General features: G+C 49.2%; 1 protein-coding gene across 2 annotated transcripts in view; it reads right to left on the reverse strand.

Moving 5' to 3' along the window:
• VPS13D (vacuolar protein sorting 13 homolog D) overlaps positions 1-22,606 on the reverse strand; it is a 2,979,414-nt gene that overhangs the window by 2,115,569 nt on the left and 841,239 nt on the right. For both annotated transcript variants that reach the window (XM_078642819.1, XM_078642818.1), the window contains exons 30-31: positions 12,748-12,960; positions 1,316-1,581 (exon numbers count right to left, since the gene is read on the reverse strand). In XM_078642819.1, coding sequence (XP_078498945.1) covers positions 1,316-1,581; positions 12,748-12,960 — 479 coding nt within the window. The remainder of the gene's footprint in view (positions 1-1,315; positions 1,582-12,747; positions 12,961-22,606) is intronic.

Here is a 22,606-nt window from a genome sequence, read left to right on the forward strand (position 1 = left end):
TTGGGATGGTATCTGAGTGGATGGACAAGTCATTCCTAAAACTGAATGGAGCAAAGACAGAAGTTATGCTCCTGGGCCATTCTGCCCCATTGAATATAGATCTTTTGTGGCCCAGTTGCCTAGGTCCCCCTCCTGCTCCAAAGAAACAAATCAAAAGTTTGGGAGTCTGGTTCGACTGCAATTAGGATTTTAAATAAAAGCTTGTGAAGTCGCAGCTAATTGCTATAGACTTCTTAGGATGTTAAGGAAGATCCTCCCCCTCCTTCCTTTTGATGCCAGACGATTAGTCCAGGCACTTATACTGTCCCGGCTCGACTATGTGAATGCAGTCTATTTGGGTGCTCCACAAGGAACTACTTAGATAGTGCAGATTGTTCAGACCTGTGCAGCCCGCCTTCTAATTAACATCCCCAAACGTATTTCAGCCAGACCTGCCCTTGGTTTGTTGCATTGGCTCCCTATCCAGGAAAGAACTAGGTTTAAGGCTATGTGTATTGTTCACAAATCTATTTCTGGGAAGGGCCCTCTGTTCTTCCAGTCAATGGTGAAATTATATCGCCCCAACAGAACCCTGAGATCCAATAACAAACGACTACTCGCAGTTCCTATGATCAAGGGGTCACGAACTGGAGGTCGGCGGTTTTCATATAATGCAGCCTAGTTTTGGAACCAGCTTCCAGATTATCTACGACTGGAATCTAGCTACCTTAAATTTAGGAAGCAGCTTAAAACCTTTCTCTTTCCGTGATCAGTTCTATGTTTTCAAGGTGTCACAGTAAGCCCAGGGATGCCCTTGGGTAGGCATGTGCTATATAAGTGTGTATTCAATTCAACATGGATGGCGCTTATTTGTAGATCCGCTTGTCACTTATGAAGCAGAACGAGGTTGGCACAGAGTTGTAAGACGCCACCTAACGGCATGCAAAAGCACTGCATTTTTAGTTTCACGCTCCAGTCTGGCACCTGGGGATACTCACATGGTAAAAAATTTGCGTTTTGATGTTACCATCAGAAAAGCCTGGCGCCTATTTTTGGAGGACTAAATATTGCTGACATCTTAAGACAACAGGCTAGCTTTGACTTGAAAATATGAAACAGGAACATGAAGAGCTGATAACAGTGGCACCTTCAGAGCCATTCTTAAGGCACAGAAGCTCTGATACAGTGTAAGAGAAAAATTATCAATAAATAAGGAAAAAAAAGCATGCTCATGCAAACTCATGCTCTACTTTCACATAGCATTATACACATTATGAGTCTCTAAGCACTGAAAATAATTACTGTGGCTCAGCACGTGTACCAAAAATGGTCTCACCAGTTACATTTATCTTGACTTCTAGTTGTTTTTCTGGAGTTACTTGGACGGAAGAACGCTTTGTAACCACTCCAGTCTTCACAGTTTTGGGAAGTACAACTGTATCGCTGCTCCACTTGCGCTGTAGAGAGCCGGTGCAGTTATCTGCCTTTGTGGTGTCACTTGAAGTATGCAGAAAGTTGTGAACATGCAGCAACCAGTCAAAAATTAAGAACACACGAAGATTGTTCAAAACAACAGTGAAACAGGAGGAATCCTTGGAAGATCTGAGTAAAGAAAGTAAATAAGTAAACACAAGTAGTTAAGAAGCACACACAGAATCATATCTGCTCTTGGTATTATAAAAATACAAAGTCTTTCTTAACCCATTCCGTAAGTGATGGGGCTCTCGTACCCTAAGTGAAATTCTGTGGTTCGGGGAATCATTGAGCTTGAACTGCTGCTGCAGCAAGATCATAGGAAGCAAAGATGGTAGATGCCCTGTGCAGTGACTGTCCCAATCTCTGATAACTCACACAGAACACGTCTTTGATAACTGACACAAATATTTTATGAATTAAAAAAAGACTTTTCCAAAGCATATCATTTTGTCCCTAGGACAATTTGAATTGAAAAGTCAACTTTGTATAACGGACTATTTTTACTGCCGAGATTTATTCAGTAAGCCCAATGTTAATCCACGTCCTTCTGTACAAACTGTGGGAAGCAGTTTGGGTATGCATAATGTGTTATTTACAACACTTATGAGATCACATTATTAACTTGAAACCAGGCTGAGGTTGTGATCACTACTTTCATTGGGGCCACTGACAAAATTAAAAGTATATGTATGGCGACATATGGTGACAGCACCAAGATTTTAAAATGGCGTCAACAGATTCATCATTGAATTAAACAGTTGTTGGTCCATTAGGGTTGATTCAACAAACTGTAAGGTTAGCGGAAATGTCATCACATACCCTTTGACCGTAATGATGTCACAGGAAGTGATTTCATATACTTTTTTAGAAAGGCATGTGGAATGACCCTAACATCACAAAAATTTTATTTGCTGACGTTTCGTAATAACAGCATGAGAGTTTAATAGCATAACACAAACAAATGTCTACCACGTATTTTATGGTGCTGACTTGATCTTTGAAAGTTCTAGGGCATAGTACTTGCCTTGAATTGTATTGAGCTAGCAAAGTGAATATGCCAGGCTTCTTTTAGGGGTTTTCTCCCCCCGAGAAAAATATGAAAAGGATGGAGTGACATTTTACATTTTAAAATAAAATGTTAACATAAATTTGCTTAAATGGTGTACGTGCTGCAAGGGCACTCATTAAATATGGATATCCCTTAATGGCGTGTCACTCCAATGAAACAGGACATTTCTGCCCCATTTTTACAATATGTGGTATGGGTGTTCCATACGTCAAAAATGGCGCTCATTGTGCCAGGGTCAGCATACTGGCATGGGTGCTACCATATTCCATGGGTAGCTCCTAATATAAAACCTTACGCAAAGTATACCAATGCCAGAATTTTAGAATATATGCCTTCCTTATAACATAAGTGACTCTTAAGTAAACAAATTACCTGAGAATGTCAGGGCTAGCATTTTGTCATGGTTTCCACACACCTGTATCACAGGTTGTCCACATATCCTCCAGTGGGCTAGTACATGCATTCTACCACTGGGTCCCCATTTCAAGAATTTCCTAAAGTATGTCAGTATTTTTCCACAGGTGCCCTGTATGCCATGAAATAACTCTAGTATGCCAGTATCAATATTTAACCATTGGTGTAATGTATGCCAAGAACTATCCTCAGTGTACCAGTGCCTATCATAACAAGAATTGCAGAAAGTATGCCAGCGTCAGTATTTTGCCCAGTGTATAGCTATGAGACAATAATTGTGTTCAGTATGCGAGGGCCAACGACAAACTTGCAAGCATCATATCACGTTCTCGCTCACACTCACATTCACTCCTTCATTCTCACTCATACTCTCCTACACCCCCTTACATCCATTCATACTAATTTTCACTCACTCAATTGCCTTCAGTCTTTATCTCAATTATTAACAGTCACTCATACTTACTGATACTCAGACCTAGGTTTACTAACGCTTTGCAACACAAACCCGGCGCAAAGTGTTAGTGTGGGATTTACTATCTAACACAAACCAGTATTTGCCTTGGATAGTGTCCCAAAGTAACAGAAAGTTGCACTATGCTCTGTTTTGTGTTATTTTACATCAAAGCGGCGTTCCATGGGCAATGAGGGGGCATCCCCATGCAACCACCCATGGGTTTTGACGCAAATCCCAATCTACAAACATTGGTAGGCAGAACTCTGCACCAAAATCTTATGCCTCCTCGAGGCAGGAGTAATGAGGCGAAATGTTTTCATTTCTCCAAGTAGTTCCAAAATTTTGCATGTGTGCTACTTTGTACAGCACACTTCGTGGGAAAACCATTGTTTTTGTACTGGAAGGGACCCTTTCTAGTACAAAATCTAGGCTTCAGAGAATGCACACACCTTTGCTCTATGGCAAAAGGGGGTTTGCACTTTGGCGCATGGCTGCTAAAAGTGTGTCAACTCACAGGGAAAGAAAAAATGCACCATATCTTTGTAGAGGCACACACATGCAGCAACTTTGGTGCAGCGTTGCCTGGAGTCAAAGAATAGTAAACCTGGGCCTCAGTCTCACCCGGTCTCACTCACTAACTGTAACTGACTCTCACTCACATACACAGAAACACTTGCTCATACATACACATGCCCTCTCTCACTTAAACACATTCTCACTCACAAGTAAGCACACAACATACATGTCAAAACAGTTTTACTTTCCACAGCTGCCACCAACGGCCCTTTTCTAGATAAGTGTGCTACACTAATAGTGAATAACAGTCTATTTACTATTGGTATAATGAAAAATGGGCAGAAATAAGGAATGCAGAGCGGCCCCTGTGTTGTTGGTACTGATTTTACCACCAACATGGACCGCAAAGGCAGATCCAGGGGGCTCAAGGGGCAAACCAGGGGTTGCAGCAGTGACCCCTAGCAACTCCAAAATGTAGTCCAGGGGTTGGATCCCTAAGACGAGTACAGGAAGAAATCCTATCTGCCTCATAGAAGACTGTGGAGAGACTTGTCTACTGGTTTACCTTGAAATTGTGAGATCGAAATGTAGTTCCTAGGGCTAAAGAAGATAGCCTCTTGCTGAACCAGGACAAAGGGGCCCAGGCCGGTCCAGGAATGTCTGTTTGCCTGTAGGATCTAATCTTCTGAAGTAGGAGAGTGTGGAGGGTCCTGGAGTCCGAGAAATCTGTGTCTGCCTGACGCGAACCAGTACATCTGTGCTGACTGGCCGCTTCCACAGCCAGTTCATAACACTTCTACCCTGTTTCTGGAGAATGCAGAAGATCCAGCATACAGGGGAAGTGAAACCTGCTATTAAGGAAACCCATTACATTTTGCCTCGGTCTTGCAGTTGTGCGGCAGTGCCTGATATTTGAGGAACGATCCAAAGATCTGTAAATGTTATTCTTCTTTCAGCTATACTTTTAAAAAGATAATTTGCTGGAAAAATGAGCACAAACACTTTAAAAAGTATTCTCTCTTAAATAAATTCCTTGGAGATGGGGCCATTGTTTTCTGTCAGTTTAAAAAACGACAGCAAAGCTGCTCCATAATGGCCGTTTTGTGAACCACAGCCTCAACTTCTGATCCCTAATTGGATTCCTTTAATAAGCAATCTGCTTATTAAAGTTCAATTTGTTTACCTAAATTAGATAGGGGTCCTGTTGTATTTTCAACTTTAGTAATTGTATTGCTGTATTGTGTTTTTGGCAACAATGTTGTTCTTTGACTCACTTATTTTAATGTACTTTTTTGCACTTTTCTGATGTGTTTACTTTTAAAAGCTAAAAAAAGGCAAAGCAGAGTTTTGCTTTACATAATATTTCATTTTTGTTTTTTTTAGAGAGTTTTTTCTCTTGCTATTTTCAGTATTCTAAAAAGCCTGTGCATGGCAGTTCTATTCAGCGTTGCACAAGTTACTACTTGTGTAACGATATATCTGTAAGAGACATTAGTTAGTATTAGATTCCTTACCTTAGAATATCCCCAGGCGTCAGACTGGATCCGTAAACTTTTGCGTAGCAGTACCCTTGCGCGTCGGTAGGCGTCGTCTGCGGCTCCGCGTCCGTCGTCGGCGTCGTGATGACGTCGTCGGAGTACTTAGACGCCGCCTCCGCGTGCTGACGTCAGTTCTTAGACACAGCTTTTCCGCGCCAGAAACGCAGAGCCATGTTAAAAACCAACACTGGTGCCATTGAAACTAGGGCCCTGAAAGGGGACAACCCTAACCCTAGATATTGGTTCGCAGAACCGGGAGGATGGGTGGGTCGGTAAGGAATCTAATACTAACTAATGTCTTTTACAGATATATCGTTACACAAGTAGTAACTTGTGCATCTGAAAGAGACACGTTAGTATTAGATTCCTTACCTTAGAATAGATACCCCAGCAATACCAACCCCGGTGGTGGGTCTGCGAACCAATAATCACACCAGAAAGTCCTGGAGGACGGAACGGCCAAAGAAGCCATCCCTCCGGACTTGGCTGTCCAGGCAGTAGTGTCTTGCAAACGTGTGCAGCGATGCCCATGTAGCTGCCTGACAGATGTCTTGTAAGGGCACTCCCCTGCCCAGGGCAGTGGTAGTCGCCGTGGCTCGGGTAGAATGAGCCCGCAATCCCACAGGAGGCTCCTTTCTAGCCAAAGAGTAGCATGCCTGGATACATAAGATGATCCACCTGGAGATGGTCCTCTTGTGTCCCGCTTTCCCCTTCTTAGCGCCCACGTAACCAACAAAGAGTTGGTCATCCACCCGGAACTGGCGTGTGCGATCCAAATAAAATGAGAGCGCATGTTTTGGGTCCAGACGGTGGAGCCGCTCTTCCTCTTTAGAGGGATGCGGTGGCGGAAAGAAGGTTGGCAAGGTGATAGACTGCCCGATGTGGAAGGCAGTGACAACCTTGGGCAGGAAAGAAGGTTTGATACGCAACACCACTTTGTTCGGATGGACAGAAAGGAAAGGTGGAGTACAAGAAAGGGCCTGGAGCTCACTCACTCTCCTGGCAGAGGAGATGGCAACCAGGAAAGCAGGCTTCAAAGTCAGAAGGCGAAGAGGACAGTTGTGAAGTGGCTCAAAGGGAGCGCACATCAGAAATGTAAGAACCAGGTTCAAGTCCCACTGAGGCATCACAAACGGAACAGGAGGAAACGTATGTGTGTGATGCCCTTAAGAAATCTATTCACAATAGGGGACTTGAACAAAGAAGGCTGATCAGGTAGCCTGAGAAAGGCTGAAAGGGCAGAAAGGTAGCCCTTGATAGTGCCCAGAGCAGAGCCCTGCTGGCAAGAGAAAGAAGGAAGAGAAGAACCTCAGAAAGAGGGGCAGCAAGAGGATCCACAGCCTTTGCTGTGCACCATGCCACAAATCTGTTCCACCTGCAGGCGTATACCGACTTCGTGGAGGGACGCCTGGCTGCCAGAATGACGTTACAGACTTCAGGAGGCAAGTCAAATGGCCTCAACTGTCGCCGCTCAATCTCCAAGCATGGAGGTGGAGACTGGACAGGCTCGGGTGGAGGACCGTCCCCTGCTGCTGCGACAGGAGGTCCTCCTGAAGAGGCAGACGAACCGGGGGATCGACTGACATATTGAGTAGCTCTGGATACCAGTACCTTCTCGCCCAGTCCGGAGCCACAAGGATGACTTGGGCCCGGTCGCGCTTGATCTTCTTCAGCACTCTGGGCAGAAGTGGTATAGGCGGAACGGCGTACAACAGACCGCAACTCCACTCGCGACGAAAAGCGTCTCCGAGCGAGTGCCGCCTTGGAAATTCCAACGCGCAGAACAGATGACATTGCGCGTTCTCTTCGGTGGCGAATAGATCTAACCAAGGCTCTCCCCATCGCTGAAAGAGGCCTTACGCCACGTCCGAGTTCAGACGCCATTCGTGATCCATCATGCACCGACGGCTGAGCTCGTCCGCCCTGGCGTTCAGAGAACCCGCCAGGTGTTGAGCCACCAGGGTCACGCCCGGGCATTCCAGCCACTGCCAGAGGCGCAGAGCCTCCTGGCAAAGGGTCCACGACCCCACGCCGCCCTGTTTGTTGCAGTACCACATGGCGGTGGTGTTGTCCGTGAACACCTGCACTACACTCCCCCGGACAGAGGGGAGGAATGCCTTCAGTGCTAGACGAATCGCCCGTAACTCCAACAGGTTGATGTGGAGCCGGGCCTCCGCCGGAGACCAGAGGCTTCTGATCTCCGCCTCTCCCATGTGGCCTCCCCAGCCCTGGAGGGACGCGTCCGTCACAACTACGTGCTCCGGTTGGGGAAGGGAGAGGGATCTGCCGCTGACCCAATCGCGGTCCGCGAGCCACCACTGCAGCTGTCTCGCAGTGCCCTCCGAGATCAGGACGTGGTGGGACAGATTGCCCTGATGCTGGGTCCACCGAAACTTCAGGTCCCACTGCAGAGCCCGCATCCGCCACCTGGCGTGATGCACCAGAAGGATGCAGGAGGCCATCAGCCCCAGGAGCCGCAGCGTCAACCTGACCAAGACCCGGGATAACGGCTGAAAGATGGGAATCAGAGCCTGAATATCCCGGACCCGCTGTTCGGGTGGATAAACCCGAAACTGCGCCGAGTCCAGAACCGCTCCCATGAAGAGGAGCTTCTGAGAGGGACACAGGTGTGACTTTGGCACATTGATGGAGAACCCCAGCTAGTGCAGGAGATCTGCCGTAGTCTGGAGGTGGCTGACGACTGTCTGGGGCGAGCCCTCCTTCAACAACCAGTCGTCGAGGTAGGGGAAGACTGAAACCCCTAACCTGCGCAGATGAGCTGCGACCACCGCCATCACCTTTGTGAACACCCGTGGGGCGCTGGTAAGGCCGAAGGGGAGCACGGTAAACTGAAAGTGCTCGTGGCCAACCGTGAACCGCAGCTAGCGCCGGTGGGCCGGCAGGACAGGGATGTGGAAATAAGCGTCCTGCAAGTCCAACGCTACCATCCAGTCTCCTGGGTCCAGGGCAGCTAGGACCTGAGCCAGTGTCAGCATCTTGAACTTCTCCTTCCGGAGGAAGCCGTTGACGTTCCGTAGATCCAAGATAGGGCGTAGGCCCCCCTTGCCCTTCTTGGGTACCAGAAAGTAGTGGGAGTAGCAACCACACCCTACTTCTGGCCCAGGAACGCGCTCGATGGCCCCCTTGGCCAAGAGGGCCGTAACTTCCTCCTGCAGAAGTCGCAAATGATCCCCCGATACACGGTGGTTCTGCGGTGGCATGACTGGAGGAGTCGCCTCGAAGGGGAGGGAGTAGCCCCTTCGGACGATTTGCAGCACCCACCTGTCCGAAGTGACAGTGCGCCAGTGGAGGTGGTGATGGCGAACCCTGCCCCCCACTGGCGTCACATGGGCCTGAAAGCACGGACTAGGAGGGTTTAGAGGCGGATGCTGCGGGGGAAGGTGTGGACTGACCTCGCCGTTGACCCCTACCGCCTGGACGGCGGTTACCACGGCCGCCACCGCGTTGGGTATTGCCCTGCGGAGCGTGGCTAGCGGCACGTGTTGGCGCACCCCTTCCGTAGCCACGAAAGGAGTGATAAGCAGCCGATTGCTGGCGCGGGGCCGAGAGGCCCAAGGACTTGGCCGTAGCCCTGGAGTCCTTAAAGCGCTCGAGCGCATGGTCTGCTTTGTCGCCAAAGAGGCGACGGCCATCGAACGGCATGTCCATGAGTGTGTTCTGGACATCTGCCGAAAAGTTGGCGGACCTCAGCCAGTCTGACCGCCACCGTCGTAGCCATCGCTCTGCCTAGCGAGTCGGTGGTATCCAGCCCACACCTAATGGAATACTTGGCTGCGTCCCGGCCCTCCACAAGGGCTTGGCCGAGTTTGGCCCGTACCTCCAACGGACACTCTGGCAGCACATCCGCGACCTTATCCCACAGGGAGTGGGTGTAACAGCCCAAGAGGCATGCGGTGTTGGAAGACCGCAGACCCAAACTAAGGGATGAGAATATCTTCTTTCCATACTGCTCATACCTCTTGGATTCCCTGTCCGGCGGGGCGGACGGGAATGCGGTCTGGGAATTAGAGGCCTGGATGACCAGACTCTCGGGGGTGGGGTGGGTGGACAGGAAACATGGGTCGCCCGGGGCTGGGCGGTGGCGTCTGGCCACGTTCCTATCTACGGGCGAACCCGTAGCGGGCTTGGACCAAGTGCCCAGAAGAACGTCGGTCAAGGCCTAATTAAAGGGCAGCAGAGGCTCGGCCGAGCTTGACTGCGGTTTAAGGACCTCAGTGAGGAGGTTAGTCCTCACGGCCGCGACGGGGAGCTCAAGGCCCAAGGCCTTGGCAGCCCTCATCAGCACCACACTATAGGTTGCCCCCTCCTCCGAAGCCACGGTAGGAGGGGAGACAAAACCAGTGTCTGGAGAGGTGTCCAGGCCACTGGCCTCCCCAAGGTCTCCTGTCAAGTCCACATGAGACTGACACTCCCTGGTCAGAGGGTCCTCAGACCCCTACCAGTCCTCTTCATCACCCATCTCCTGAAACTCAGGGTTCTCAACTAATGGGGCCTGTTCATAAAAGTGAAATTCACCAAACGACGTCTGGAGTGGCGCCCATCGGGGCCGTCCCGACGGCTGAACAGGAACGAAGGTGGAACCGGGGACGGCGCCGCCCGAGGACGGCGCCGGAGGCGACACCTGCGGGTCCGACGCCGGGGAGGCCATAAGATCCACCGGCGACGAACCAGATCCCGAAGGAGGTCCAGCGGCGTCCTGCGGCGCCGGGCCCGAAGGCGCCGGCAGCGCCGGGACAACTGAACCCCTCGGCGCCGGGCCCGAAGGCGCCGGCGGCGTCGGGATAGTGGGGACCTGCGGCGCCGGGCCCGAAGGCGTCGGCGGCGTCGGGGCCGAAGCACCCGATGGCGTCGGGGCCGGAGCCGCCGACCCGCTAGGGGCCCCAGACGGGTCCGCTGGGCCCGAAGGCGCCGCGGAGCCCGCCGGAGGAGAGAGTTTCCTCATGGCCATGAGGAAGCGCTCGATCTCCTCCTGCGACGCGTTCAGCCCAGGGACCGGAGGGTGTGGAGCTGCACGCGGCGCCCGCGACTCCGACGGAGCCGCGTGGGTGGTGTCACCCGAACCCCCGGCCGCATCGCGCGAGCGTCGGGGGGAGTCCGAAGAGCGATGACGCCGCTTGGACTTCTTGTGCCTCTTACCTGACGACGACTTCGACCCGGAGGAGTGCAGCCTACTCTCGGAACTGTGGTGGCTCCGAGCCCGCGACCTGTCCCTCGACCTCCCATGGGATCGGGACCTCTCAAGGTGCGGGACCGACTGCCGGAGTTCGAGTCGCCTGCGGGACCGCTCCCGCCTGGCTTTCGAAGAGAGGGCCCGGCAGTCGGAGCAGGCCTTGTCGTCGTGGTCGACGCCCAGACAAGATAAACAGACGCGGTGAGGATCCGTGACCGACATCAGGCGGCTGCAATCATCACAGGGCTTGAACCCGGGCATCCCTACGGCACCGTTCGGAGTCGAGAGACTTCGAGAACAATCAAAAAGTGATCAAAAAAGTTAGTCAAAAATTGACTAGGGTTACTGCTTTTTCCAGATCTGCACTTGCTGGCACGGAAAAAAGAAGAACTGACGTCAGCACGCGGAGGCGGCGTCTAAGTACTCCGACGACGTCATCACGGCGCCCATGACGCCGACGACGGACGCGGAGCCGCAGACGACGCCTACCGATGCGCAAGGGTACTGCTACGCAAAAGTTTCCGGATCCAGTCTGACGCCTGGGGATATTCTAAGGTAAGGAATCTAATACTAACGTGTCTCTTTCAGATTATCAATTTAATGAAGATGCCACGATCGAGAATTCTTGACAGAACCCAGACTGTATGGCTGTTTTGGAGCTCAATCAAAGTGCAAGTTAGGACTTCGATTTGGCTCACTCCTTGCTTAGCAATTCAGTTTCGTTCAAGTATAATGGAAAATAAATTATGGTGCAGTAGAAATACAATTAACTATGGGCCTGATTTTGAGTTTGGAGTAGAGGGTATGGAGGGGGGCACATTAGTTTTACATTTTTTTTTTCATTTCAAAGTACTTTATTGATTTTCAAGACGATCAATACAAAGAATAATACTGTAACAGGGTTAGCATATCATATGTGTAAGGTAAAAATATTACGTATAGAAACATCAAGTGAGGTTATTACACCTATGAGAATATCAAGAGACTAACCCTAATGATCAATAGAGAAAGAAGAAAGACAGGGAGAAAAAAAGGAAAAGGAGAAGAGAAGGAGGAAAAGAAAAGGGAGAACAAAGGCTAGTCGAGCGATAACATATACTTCCAAAATTCTATGCAAATGTTAATAACAAGTTACCACGTTGGGAGTTTATTTTGAAAAAGAAACAAAATTCTAAAAGTGTGACGGGCGGGCATCATGTTTAATAGAGTCGTCAGTCAGACTTTTACAACATTGATAGGAACTACAATGACGGCGTTCAATGCCAATGTTTACAGTTATCTGTTGGTTCAGAGCACCGCTCTAAATTTGGGGGCTGCAGGACCTTTGGTATGGTAGTGGTAAAGTCATCCGCCATACTGATGGATTTACCTCTGCCCAGAAAACTTTAAACCAACCCCATGATAGGATTCAATAGCAAATAGTACCGTATAATAATGGGATGCAAGCCAGAGGCATGGAAGACGGCAGACCTTACCGAAATATGCTCTTGGGGTCAGTTAGTTTGCTTTTCGGGTAATCTGAAATGGCATCAAAATCAATGCAATAGTGTTTAAATGTGAACAGACCCCTAGGTAGACACCCAAACGATTCCTGCAATAATTGTACACCTTAACTATGGCAGTGGAGTGAGAGTACAAAGGAGTGATTTGTATTTGGTACACAAACAGGTACATTAACTATTAATCAGGCTATGGTTTATTTTCACATTGGCCCTGGTGAATCTATCAGAAAAGAAGTTTCACCGAACAGCAAATATACTGTGCGGATGGAGCATGTAAAATAGAAATAAAGTCATGCAAACAATGTTATCAGAGGTCCTGTCCTGCTGATGAATTATAACATGGCAGCATGAACAATGGATGCAAAACCTAAATGATGCACCTCCCATCTACATACATGTTACACCAATTGCATAAAGGATAGGTATTACACCTCCTTTCTATTAAAACGCTTACTTTAATCAAATAGCCAAACTCGTCCAGGAGTCAAACACATTCTCCATTTTCTCCTCACAAAAACAACATAAAATTCAGGCATGCCATGACTAGTCAACTGAATAAACTAACATTTAGTTGTAAAAAAGAGAATCATTAGCTCGGCTGTGAATACCTATAGTGCAGCTCAATCTGCAGGGATCCTGGATTGTTGCTATTCTTTGAGGGCTGCAGGATACAGTTGAACACATTGAGTTTATGGTCTGCATCAGTCTTCTGCTCAGCAAATCGTGTGTCGAAAGCCATCATGCAATGGGAAACCAAATTAACTGACTTAGTCTGATTTGAAAAGCTCTCAAACAGCAACTTGGACTTCTTGAAGTCGAACCTACAGAGTTAAAAGTAAACCAATCATTCCGATACAACTTCAAAAATAGTACAGAAATATAATATCACATCAAAAATCAGCTTCCATGAAAAGTTTTCATAGCTTTTCACTACACATTCTTCTCTTTCAATGTAATAGGTGTAGTGCCTTTAGCATAAGCTCTGGAATAAGGCGATCTAAGTATATATGTAAGAAATAACTCATGAAATTGAACTGAAGGCAAATTGGCATTTCTACATGTGGATTCTCTAATCGTATAATAAGATTGTGAAACAGCCGGGAACCCTACCTCGGCAAAGCCGCGCCATTCCTCAAGGACCCGAGCCCCGCCACCCGACATTGTGGCGTCCATGGCAACCTGGCCTCCACCCCTTTCTCCTTCGTTTCAGGATCCTATCGGAAACGTCGAAAACCAGGAAGGACTGCCCCGTGACCCCAGAAGTACCTCCCTCCATCCTGAGGCGGGACAAAGAAAAGCCGGAAGCAAGGAAGACCAGGCGTTCGAGCCAGCGGACTCGTGGCAGGAGAAGGCGTGCGACGAACCGGAGGAGAAAGAGGAGCCGGAGACGAAGAAGGAGACGAAGTCTGGACCGAGGACTGGTGGAGTCCATCGGAGGAGGCTGGAGAGCGGCCGTAACTCGGATGAGAGTTACGGCGGGGCGGGTGAGTAACAATCCCCGTTTGCTGCAGAGCATAGCGATAATGGTGATAGTAGTTACACCTCGCACCCCTCACTGTAAAGGTCGTGTATATACCACTAGGCACTGTAAACTTGTTGTATAGCACCCGTGTGGCACGTCACAAGCACGTCTGTACCATAGCCCTACCTTACCCCTCACCCGTCACCCTCCGCCTTCCTAATCTCCTTCTTTCCCCTTCTGAACCCCTCCTTACCTACCTCACGGACCTCTTCTCCTCCCACCACCCCCTGGTGTCGGAAGAAGGTAACGCCCGCGTCCTGTCCACCGGACTAACTGCCCCTCTCTCTCTCTCTTTTCCACACCTCCGAGAGACCCCCACGAAGACCGGACAGACGACGAGAGACCACGCGAGGAGAGCGGAACCCCGTCATCGTGTCCAGCATCTCTTCGGACGTCCCCTTCCAGAGTGTCTCCGGATTCCTCCCTTGACTTTCACCGATATCTTGTATTTGCACAATAAACCGGCTTCGACATAGCCCACTATATCCGGCCTCCCCGCTTGTTATTCCAGTCTGCCTACCCCCAAGTACCACAGGTGGTGCCAGAAGTGGGATCATCCGGAAGCATGGAGGCCGCCGTCAAGAAGCTAGCAGAGACACAGGAGCAGTTGGGGAAAATGATGGAGCAATTCCTCAAGACGGCAGAGGACGACCGAGGACAATTACACGATGTCCTTAAAGGCCAAGGCGCAGCTCAGGACCAGGCTTTGGGCAAACTCACCGATGTATTGGGCCAACAAAGACCGGCTACCTCCCTCCCGTCCGTGGTCCTCCAGAAGTACGTACCCGGAGAGGACCCGGATTTCTTCTTCACCAATTTCGAGCGTTTGGCTCAGGCCGCCGCCTGGCCCATTGACCGTTGGGGACACTACCTAGGGCCGCTTCTGACTGGAGAGCTACAGGCGGCCTACCAACAGGCCAACATCCAGGGACAGACCCCGTATACGGACATTAAAACGTGCATCCTAGAACGCCTGGGCATAGATGATGAAACCTATAGGGTAAAACTACGCCAAGCCAAAGAAGGACCCCAAGAAACGCCCCGGGCTCTGTCATACCGCATTAGGGACCTGGCAGATCGCTGGCTGCGTTCCGCCACGGCATCGAAGGAGGACATACTTTCCAAAATATACTTGGAACAATTCCTGGCATCTCTGCATCCGGCCACCCAAAAATGGGTTCGTCCACACGCACGCCTCACCCTGGAAAACGCGATAGAGATCGCTAGTGCCTACAGTCGGGCCCAAGACTTTCAAAAACCCAAAGATGAGCACCCCCACCGTCCGCAAACCCATATCCTCCACCGGGGTCCGAGGCCTCCTTTACCCCGAAAACCAGAACCCGTCCCACTGTTCCCTTACCCTATTCTGCCTCGCCCAACCCCGCCTGGACCTCAGTGTTATCATTGCGGGGGATATGGACACATCGCCAGAGTATGCCCCCAGAAGGAGGAACCAATGGAAGTAGGTCTTGCCCGGAACTATGTCTGTCTCCCTGCGGATACCAACCCTCCCAAGTTCCATTGCCCGGTGAACGTTGATGGACATCCGCTGCTAGCCCTTGCCGACACAGGTTGTAGGCAGAGTGTGCTCCGACCCCAGGAACTCCCCACCCCGGTGGGTCCAGTGACCGGCACAGTAGCCATTCAGTGCGTCCATGGAGATACAAAACTGTACCCCACAGCCCGGATTGTGGTCCAACACCCCAGGGACCAAGGAAGCACCCTTACTGTAGGACTCGTACCCACTCTTCCAGAACAGGTGATATTGGGTAGTGACTACCCCGGTCTGCCTCACCTCCTCCAAGACACTACCAACTCCCTGGAAAAGTGGTGGTCGGAAGCCCCGTTCCCCCAAGAACTGCCCTGCCCGGATGAAACGGCTAGACCCCACAAAACAAAAAACCAAAAGATAAAGGAAAAAAGGAACTATGCAACCGCCTTCCCCGTTCGGGTGGAGGAACACCCCTGGGAAACGGACAGGGAATTCCGCGCTGCACAACAGGAGGATCCCATTCTACAAGACGCCTGGGGACGGGCCCTGGAAAATGAAGACCCCCTTCAAGTAGGTCCCTATTTCTATAAAAAGAACGGCCTTTTGTACAGGAAGGGGGGGGTCCAACAAGCTCCCCAATTAGTAATCCCGGGGCCCTTCCGGGATAAAGTGTTATTCCTCGCTCACAGCCACCTTTTGGGGGGCCACTTTAGCGACGAGAAGACCGGACAGGCGATCCTGGAAAAGTTCTACTGGCCAGGCGTCTACCAGCAGATAAAACAGTACTGCCGGTCCTGCCCGGTCTGTCAGAAAAACAGTAGATATCGCCCTCCCCGTGCACCTCTTCAACCACTGCCCCTCATTGACGTTCCTTTTAGCCGGGTGGGGATGGATATAATAGGCCCCATGTTGCCTTCCAGGAGCGGGTGTCGGTACGCGTTGGTCCTAGTCGACTACGCCACCCGTTTTCCGGAAGCGATACCCCTACGACAGCCCACTACCCAGAACATAGCCAAGGCACTGATAACAATCTTTTCTAGGGTAGGCTTCCCTAGGGAGATCCTGACGGATCAGGGGACTCCTTTTGTATCGGCCCTCATGAGACAAGTATGTGCACAATTAGGCATCAAGCAGATAAGAACATCTGCCTACCATCCCCAAACAGATGGGCTTGTCGAGCGGTATAACGCCACCCTAAAGACCACCCTAAAAAAATTGTTGGCCCTAGAGAGTAAGAGGTGGGAAGAAATGCTACCGCTGGCTCTGTTTGCGATTCGTTGCAAAGTACAGAGCAGCACCGGATATTCGCCCTTCGAGCTTCTCTATGGGCGACCTCCGCGCACCCTGTTGGACATGGCCAGGGAGGCATGGGAGGCCGAGCCCGACCGGACCCGACCCCTCCCGGAGTACGTGGAGAACCTCAGGACCCATCTGGGTCAAATCAGGGACATAGTGCGGCAGAACCTGGTGTCCGCCCAAACAACCCAGAAGCAACAATATGATAAGGGCACAAAACCCCGGTCTTTCAAACCCGGTGACCTCGTACTCCTGCTTATGCCCTCCTCAGACCATAAGCTACTGGGGCAATGGCAGGGCCCCTTTCCGATCCTACGGCAAGTGACACCGGTCACCTATGAGATAGTAGTAGACCCGAACCGGCATGTCACCCAAATCTATCACGTGAATCTGCTGAAAGAATGGGTAGGCCCTCGTCCGGTTCTTAGTAACACAGCACCAGATACCCCCCTCTCCTTCGAGGTCTGCCTTGATGCTGAATTGGGGGAGAAGCAGAAACAGTCCCTCCGGGCTTCCCTAAAACCCCTGCAACGCGTGTTCTCCGCCTACCCAGGGCACACGACCGTTATCGAACATGTCATCCATACAGAACCCGGGAAAACGGTACGCCAACGACCCTATCGGGTTCCTGAAGCCCGTAGACCCGTTATCAAGGAGGAGATCACTCAAATGTTACGCATGGGGATCATAGAACCCTCTATTAGTTGTTGGAATTCACCGATTGTATTGGTGCCAAAACCTGACGGGTCGGTCAGATTCTGTATCGACTTTCGTGAGGTTAACAAAATCTCCTCCTTTGACACGTATCCCTTGCACCGTGTTGATGAAATGATAGAACGCATCGGGAAAGCCAAGTACATCAGCACGCTCGATCTCTGCAAGGGATATTGGCAGATTCCCTTGAGAGAAGAGGACAAAAAGAAAACGGCGTTTTCAACGCCTGAAGGCCTATATCAATTCACTGTATTGCCCTTTGGCCTCCACGGCGCCCCCGCCACGTTCCAAAGAGCCATGAACCAGGTGTTGCGACCACATTCACAGTACGCAGGCGCCTATTTGGATGATATCATCATCTACGGCGATGACTGGGAGCACCACTTGGGTCACCTGCAGGATGTCATCACCTCCCTGGGTTCATATGGCTTCACTATTAATCCCGCAAAAACAACCTTAGCGGCGCAGTCAGTGAAATATTTGGGTTACCTGTTAGGGGAGGGGGTTATCCGCCCACAGAATAATAAGATCACCGCAATACAATCCATCCCCTTTCCCCAAACAAGAAAGGAACTCCGCGCGTTTTTAGGCCTTCTGGGGTACTATAGGAGATTCGTCCCTAACTTTTCTCAGACCGCAGCCCCCCTAACCGATCTCCTAAAGAAGACCACAAAGACAGAGGAAGTACTGAAATGCCCTGGCCCCTCCTTGCTGTTCGCATTCAACTCCCTTAAGCAATCCCTGATGTCTGGTCCTGTGCTCATCAGCCCGGACTATTCCCAGCCCTTCATCCTTCAGACCGATGCATCAGACCAGGGCCTAGGGGCTGTACTGTCACAGAAAGACCACAACGGAGAGGAACGACCCATCCTCTTCCTGAGCGGAAAACTATTTCCTCGAGAGAAGAACTACGCCGTGGTAGAAAAGGAGGCATTAGCTATCAAATGGGCAGTGGAGAGCCTCCGATACTACCTTGACGGACGGGAATTCACCCTGTATACCGACCATGCCCCGCTGGAATGGATGGCCCGTAACAAGGGACACAACGACCGCGTCCTGCGCTGGTTTTTGTCCCTTCAGCCCTTTAGGTTCAGGACTATGCATCGGAAAGGCACTGATCAGGGCAATGCCGATTATCTATCCCGCCACCCTTTTCCTCCGCCCTGATCAAGAAGGACAGCTAGGGGAAGGGGATGTGAAACAGCTGGGAACCCTACCTCGGCAAAGCCGCGCCATTCCTCAAGGACCCGAGCCCCGCCACCCGACATTGTGGCGTCCATGGCAACCCGGCCTCCACCCCTTTCTCCTTCGTTTCAGGATCCTATCGGAAACGTCGAAAACCAGGAAGGACTGCCCCGTGACCCCGGAAGTACCTCCCTCCATCCTGAGGCGGGACAAAGAAAAACCGGAAGCAAGGAAGACCAGGCGTTCGAGCCAGCGGACTCGTGGCAGGAGAAGGCGTGCGACGAACCGGAGGAGAAAGAGGAGCGCGGAGACGAAGAAGGAGACGAAGTCTGGACCGAGGACTGGTGGAGTCCATCGGAGGAGGCTGGAGAGCGGCCGTAACTCGGATGAGAGTTACGGCGGGGCGGGTGAGTAACAATCCCCGTTTGCTGCAGAGCATAGCGATACTGGTGATAGTAGTTACACCTCGCACCCCTCACTGTAAAGGTCGTGTATATACCACTAGGCACTGTAAACTTGTTGTATAGCACCCGTGTGGCATGTCACGAGCACGTCTGTACCATAGCCCTACCTTACCCCTCACCCGTCACCCTCCGCCTTCCTAATCTCCTTCTTTCCCCTTCTGAACCCCTCCCTACCAACCTCACGGACCTCTTCTCCTCCCACCACCCCCTGGTGTCGGAAGAAGGTAACGCCCGCGTCCTGTCCACCGGACTAACTGCCCCTCTCTCTCTCTCTCTTTTCCACACCTCCGAGAGACCCCCACGAAGACCGGACAGACGACGAGAGACCACGCGAGGAGAGCGGAACCCCGTCATCGTGTCCAGCATCTCTTCGGACGTCCCCTTCCAGAGTGTCTCCGGATTCCTCCCTTGACTTTCACCGATATCTTGTATTTGCACAATAAACCGGCTTCGACATAGCCCACTATATCCGGCCTCCCCGCTTGTTATTCCGGTCCGCCTACCCCCAAGTACCACAAAGATGCTCTAAAAGATTTGGTACCAAGCTCTTTAAGCTACATGTACATGACATATACTAGTCACTCCTCGCACATGTTGCAAACTGCTTTCCACTCAATCAGTAATGTATCAATAACCATCAACAGTTTCTAAATATGCAACTAGAGCTTGATAGATGATGTAGGGATATTTAAAACTGCCTTTAACTCACAAAAACTGCAGTTATAGTAGGGTTCAGAAGAGGTTTTGTCAACTTTTTGCTCGAGATATTAGCCTAGCCTAGTTATGCCTTATGTATAGTAAGTGGTAGTAGTCCATGCAGAAGAGGATAATAGTTTGGGTAGTCATAGTGAGGCATTTCATAGGGAGGAGTTATTTAAGTTTGTATGGGTCACTAAGCAAGTCTGCACTGTAAGGGTAAGGGATGCACACCAGTTTTATCTATCCTTTCTTTGTATTCGTCCAATTTAGTCCTCAAACTCCATCCAGTACTGCGTGCTCATTGGGTATGGTGCCTTGCCCTCTTGGCACTTGGGTACTACATCACTGTATGTGAGGCGAATTGTCGCCCCAGGACCAACGGCACTGCTGAGTGCTGTCGCACTGTTTTACTTTACTGTTTTACTTTACTGTTTTATCCTTATTTTTTTCATTTTTTCAGTTTTTCTGATATTTTCTTTCCACATATTTCAATTTTGCGGTATTTCTGTATTGTTCCACACGTCAGACAACATGCCAATTTTCTCAGTTTTCTCATGTTCAGGTTTGTCCATCCGGACCTTATTCCCAAAACAAGTACAAACGCCAAAGTCCATCAGAAGCAGTGTTTTATTTAGACCAATGCATTTCGGGCCCTTCCAGCCCTTTGTCAGGGATAACTAGAAATGTTAAATAAACATACATTATCATCAGGTACAGTGTTATGTAAACTAGACAATCAATGAAAATCAAAATCTTACGATCCCTATTGAAAACCGCGCATTTGCTGTATTCCTTTCCTCTTCACCAATACAGTACAAACCAATTAGGAGTTTCTTTTATGAGTGTGTGTTTTAACCCCAGTCTTCTCCGCCTCTAAATTACTTCACACCTGTTCACCCAAAGACCCAAGCCTTTTCTACTGCGTGTTTGTTTGAGCGTCTAAATCACCCTCCTCTTTCTGGCCATGTAATCTTGTAAACATGCTCTCCCAAAAAATGCTCCCTTCACATTACTCCAATCAGGAACGTCAAAACCAGCACAGTATATCACCTACCTTCATTCCCCCATTCACATACTCTCTTTTGCGTGTTACCGCGCTACCCTCCTCGTATTTTTCTTCTTTCTTTCACTTTTCTACATTCTGTTTTACTCGTATCGTGCCTCAACGTGACTTCAATTCTCCCCGTGTTGTCTTTCATTTCCGCTTGTTACCACCCTCGGCGTGATACACCAAACCCTTTCCCCGTCAACGTACCTGCCTCTGTTAGAAACCATTCTCCTCCCCCTCCCTCTGTTCAAAAAAGGTGCATTCTCTGTGTTTCACTAACCGCTAGTTTTAAACACCCACGTGTGATTTTACTCCGCCTTCATGACTCGTATCTAATTTATCTTTTAGTCCCATACAAAATGATTACATTGTGTCCTTTAATATCAGTCTACACAACTAACTAAAAGAAAGTTAGTTGTGTAGACTGATATTAAAGGACACAATGTAATCATTTTGTATGGGACTACACATTTGTTAGTTGATTGTCTGATATGCCGGGTACAACATGGGGTAGAATACGTTATTTTGAACGATAAGCATTATGGGAAAGTGTAGTTTGTTGATGACAAACCAATAGCATTCAAGAAACGAATTAAAAGATAAATTGAAGTGTAAATTGAAGTCACGTTGAGGCACGATACGAGTAAAACAGAATGTAGAAAAGTGATAAGAAGAAAAATACGAGGAGGGTAGCGCGGTAACACGCAAAAGAGAGTATGTGAATGGGGGAATGAAGGGAGGTGATATACTGTACTGGTTTTGACGTTCCTGATTGGAGTAATGTGAAGGGGGCATAATTTGGGAGAGCATGTTTACAAGATTACATGGCCAGAAAGAGGAGGGTGACTTAGACGCTCAAACAAACACGCAGTAGAAAAGGCGTGGGTCTTTGGGTGAACAGGTGTGAAGTAATTTAGAGGCGGAGAAGACTGGGGTTAAAACACACACTCATAAAAGAAACTCCTAATTGGTTTGTACTGTATTGGTGAAGAGGAAAGGAATACAGCAAATGCCCGGTTTTCAATAGGGATCGTAAGATTTTGATTTTCATTGATTGTCTAGTTTACATAACACTGTACCTGATGATAATGTATGTTTATTTAACATTTCTAGTTATCCCTCACTAAGCAAGTCAACACAGGAACCACTGGCTTGTCTACGAGGCAAAAAAGAAGGATAATATGAAGTGAAAGACTTCTTTTAGAGATTTAACGCTGTCGTCCATTTTAGGGGTGGTATGTGAAATGTGGGGATTCTAGTTAGGGATAGGTTTTATGACAATCAAAAGCGTTCACTTAGAGCAAAGTCAGCAATACAACGTCAATATCTACATTGTCATTTCTGGCCTCTGTTTTCAGAAATAATGTGTGTTATCTCTATTTGGAATGACACAAAAGTCAAAGGTACAGATATGCCATCCTAAATGGGCTAGTTTTTCACAGAATTTTAACGGCTAGTTTTCCGGGGAATGCTAATGGGGCTAGGAGTCCGGACTGAGATATGTTGGACTATACAAGACAGTAGACTGTTGCCAGATGAGCATTCCTCCATGGCTGTTATCTATCAGATAGGATTTGATCTATATGAGCACCTGTCCTCTAATGCCCATTCTGGGGTTTGTACATTAAATAAATTGATAAAGTCAGAGGTATAAAATGACACTGTTATAGGTAGAAAGACTTGTACAGCTACCTTGTCTTTTTGGATGACAAGGGATATGTTGTGTGTTTTGCTTAGTCAGGGGGTAGAGGGTGGTGAGTGATTAGATGGTTACGGTGTAGTGGTCAGTAAGTGATCATTCTAGGTGAATGTTATTGAGTAGGAGATAGTAAGAATTTGGTTTATGAAAGGTGTGTAGGTGTGGGTATCTGGTAGTGAAAGTTGACAGTGTAAATAGTTGAGGATCAGATTAGTGGGGGAAGATGTGGCAGTATTAGATAAAATGCTGAAGTTACCACATAGCAGTAGCTTTGAAGGTTGCAGTGCTAGTTAGGAGCAGATTTCTAAAGACTATCTGCCTTGGAAGAAATCAGTTCTGCTGCATTCA

This window comes from Lissotriton helveticus, chromosome 5_1 (genome assembly GCF_964261635.1).
Source record: "Lissotriton helveticus chromosome 5_1, aLisHel1.1, whole genome shotgun sequence".
NCBI lineage: Eukaryota > Metazoa > Chordata > Amphibia > Caudata > Salamandridae > Lissotriton > Lissotriton helveticus.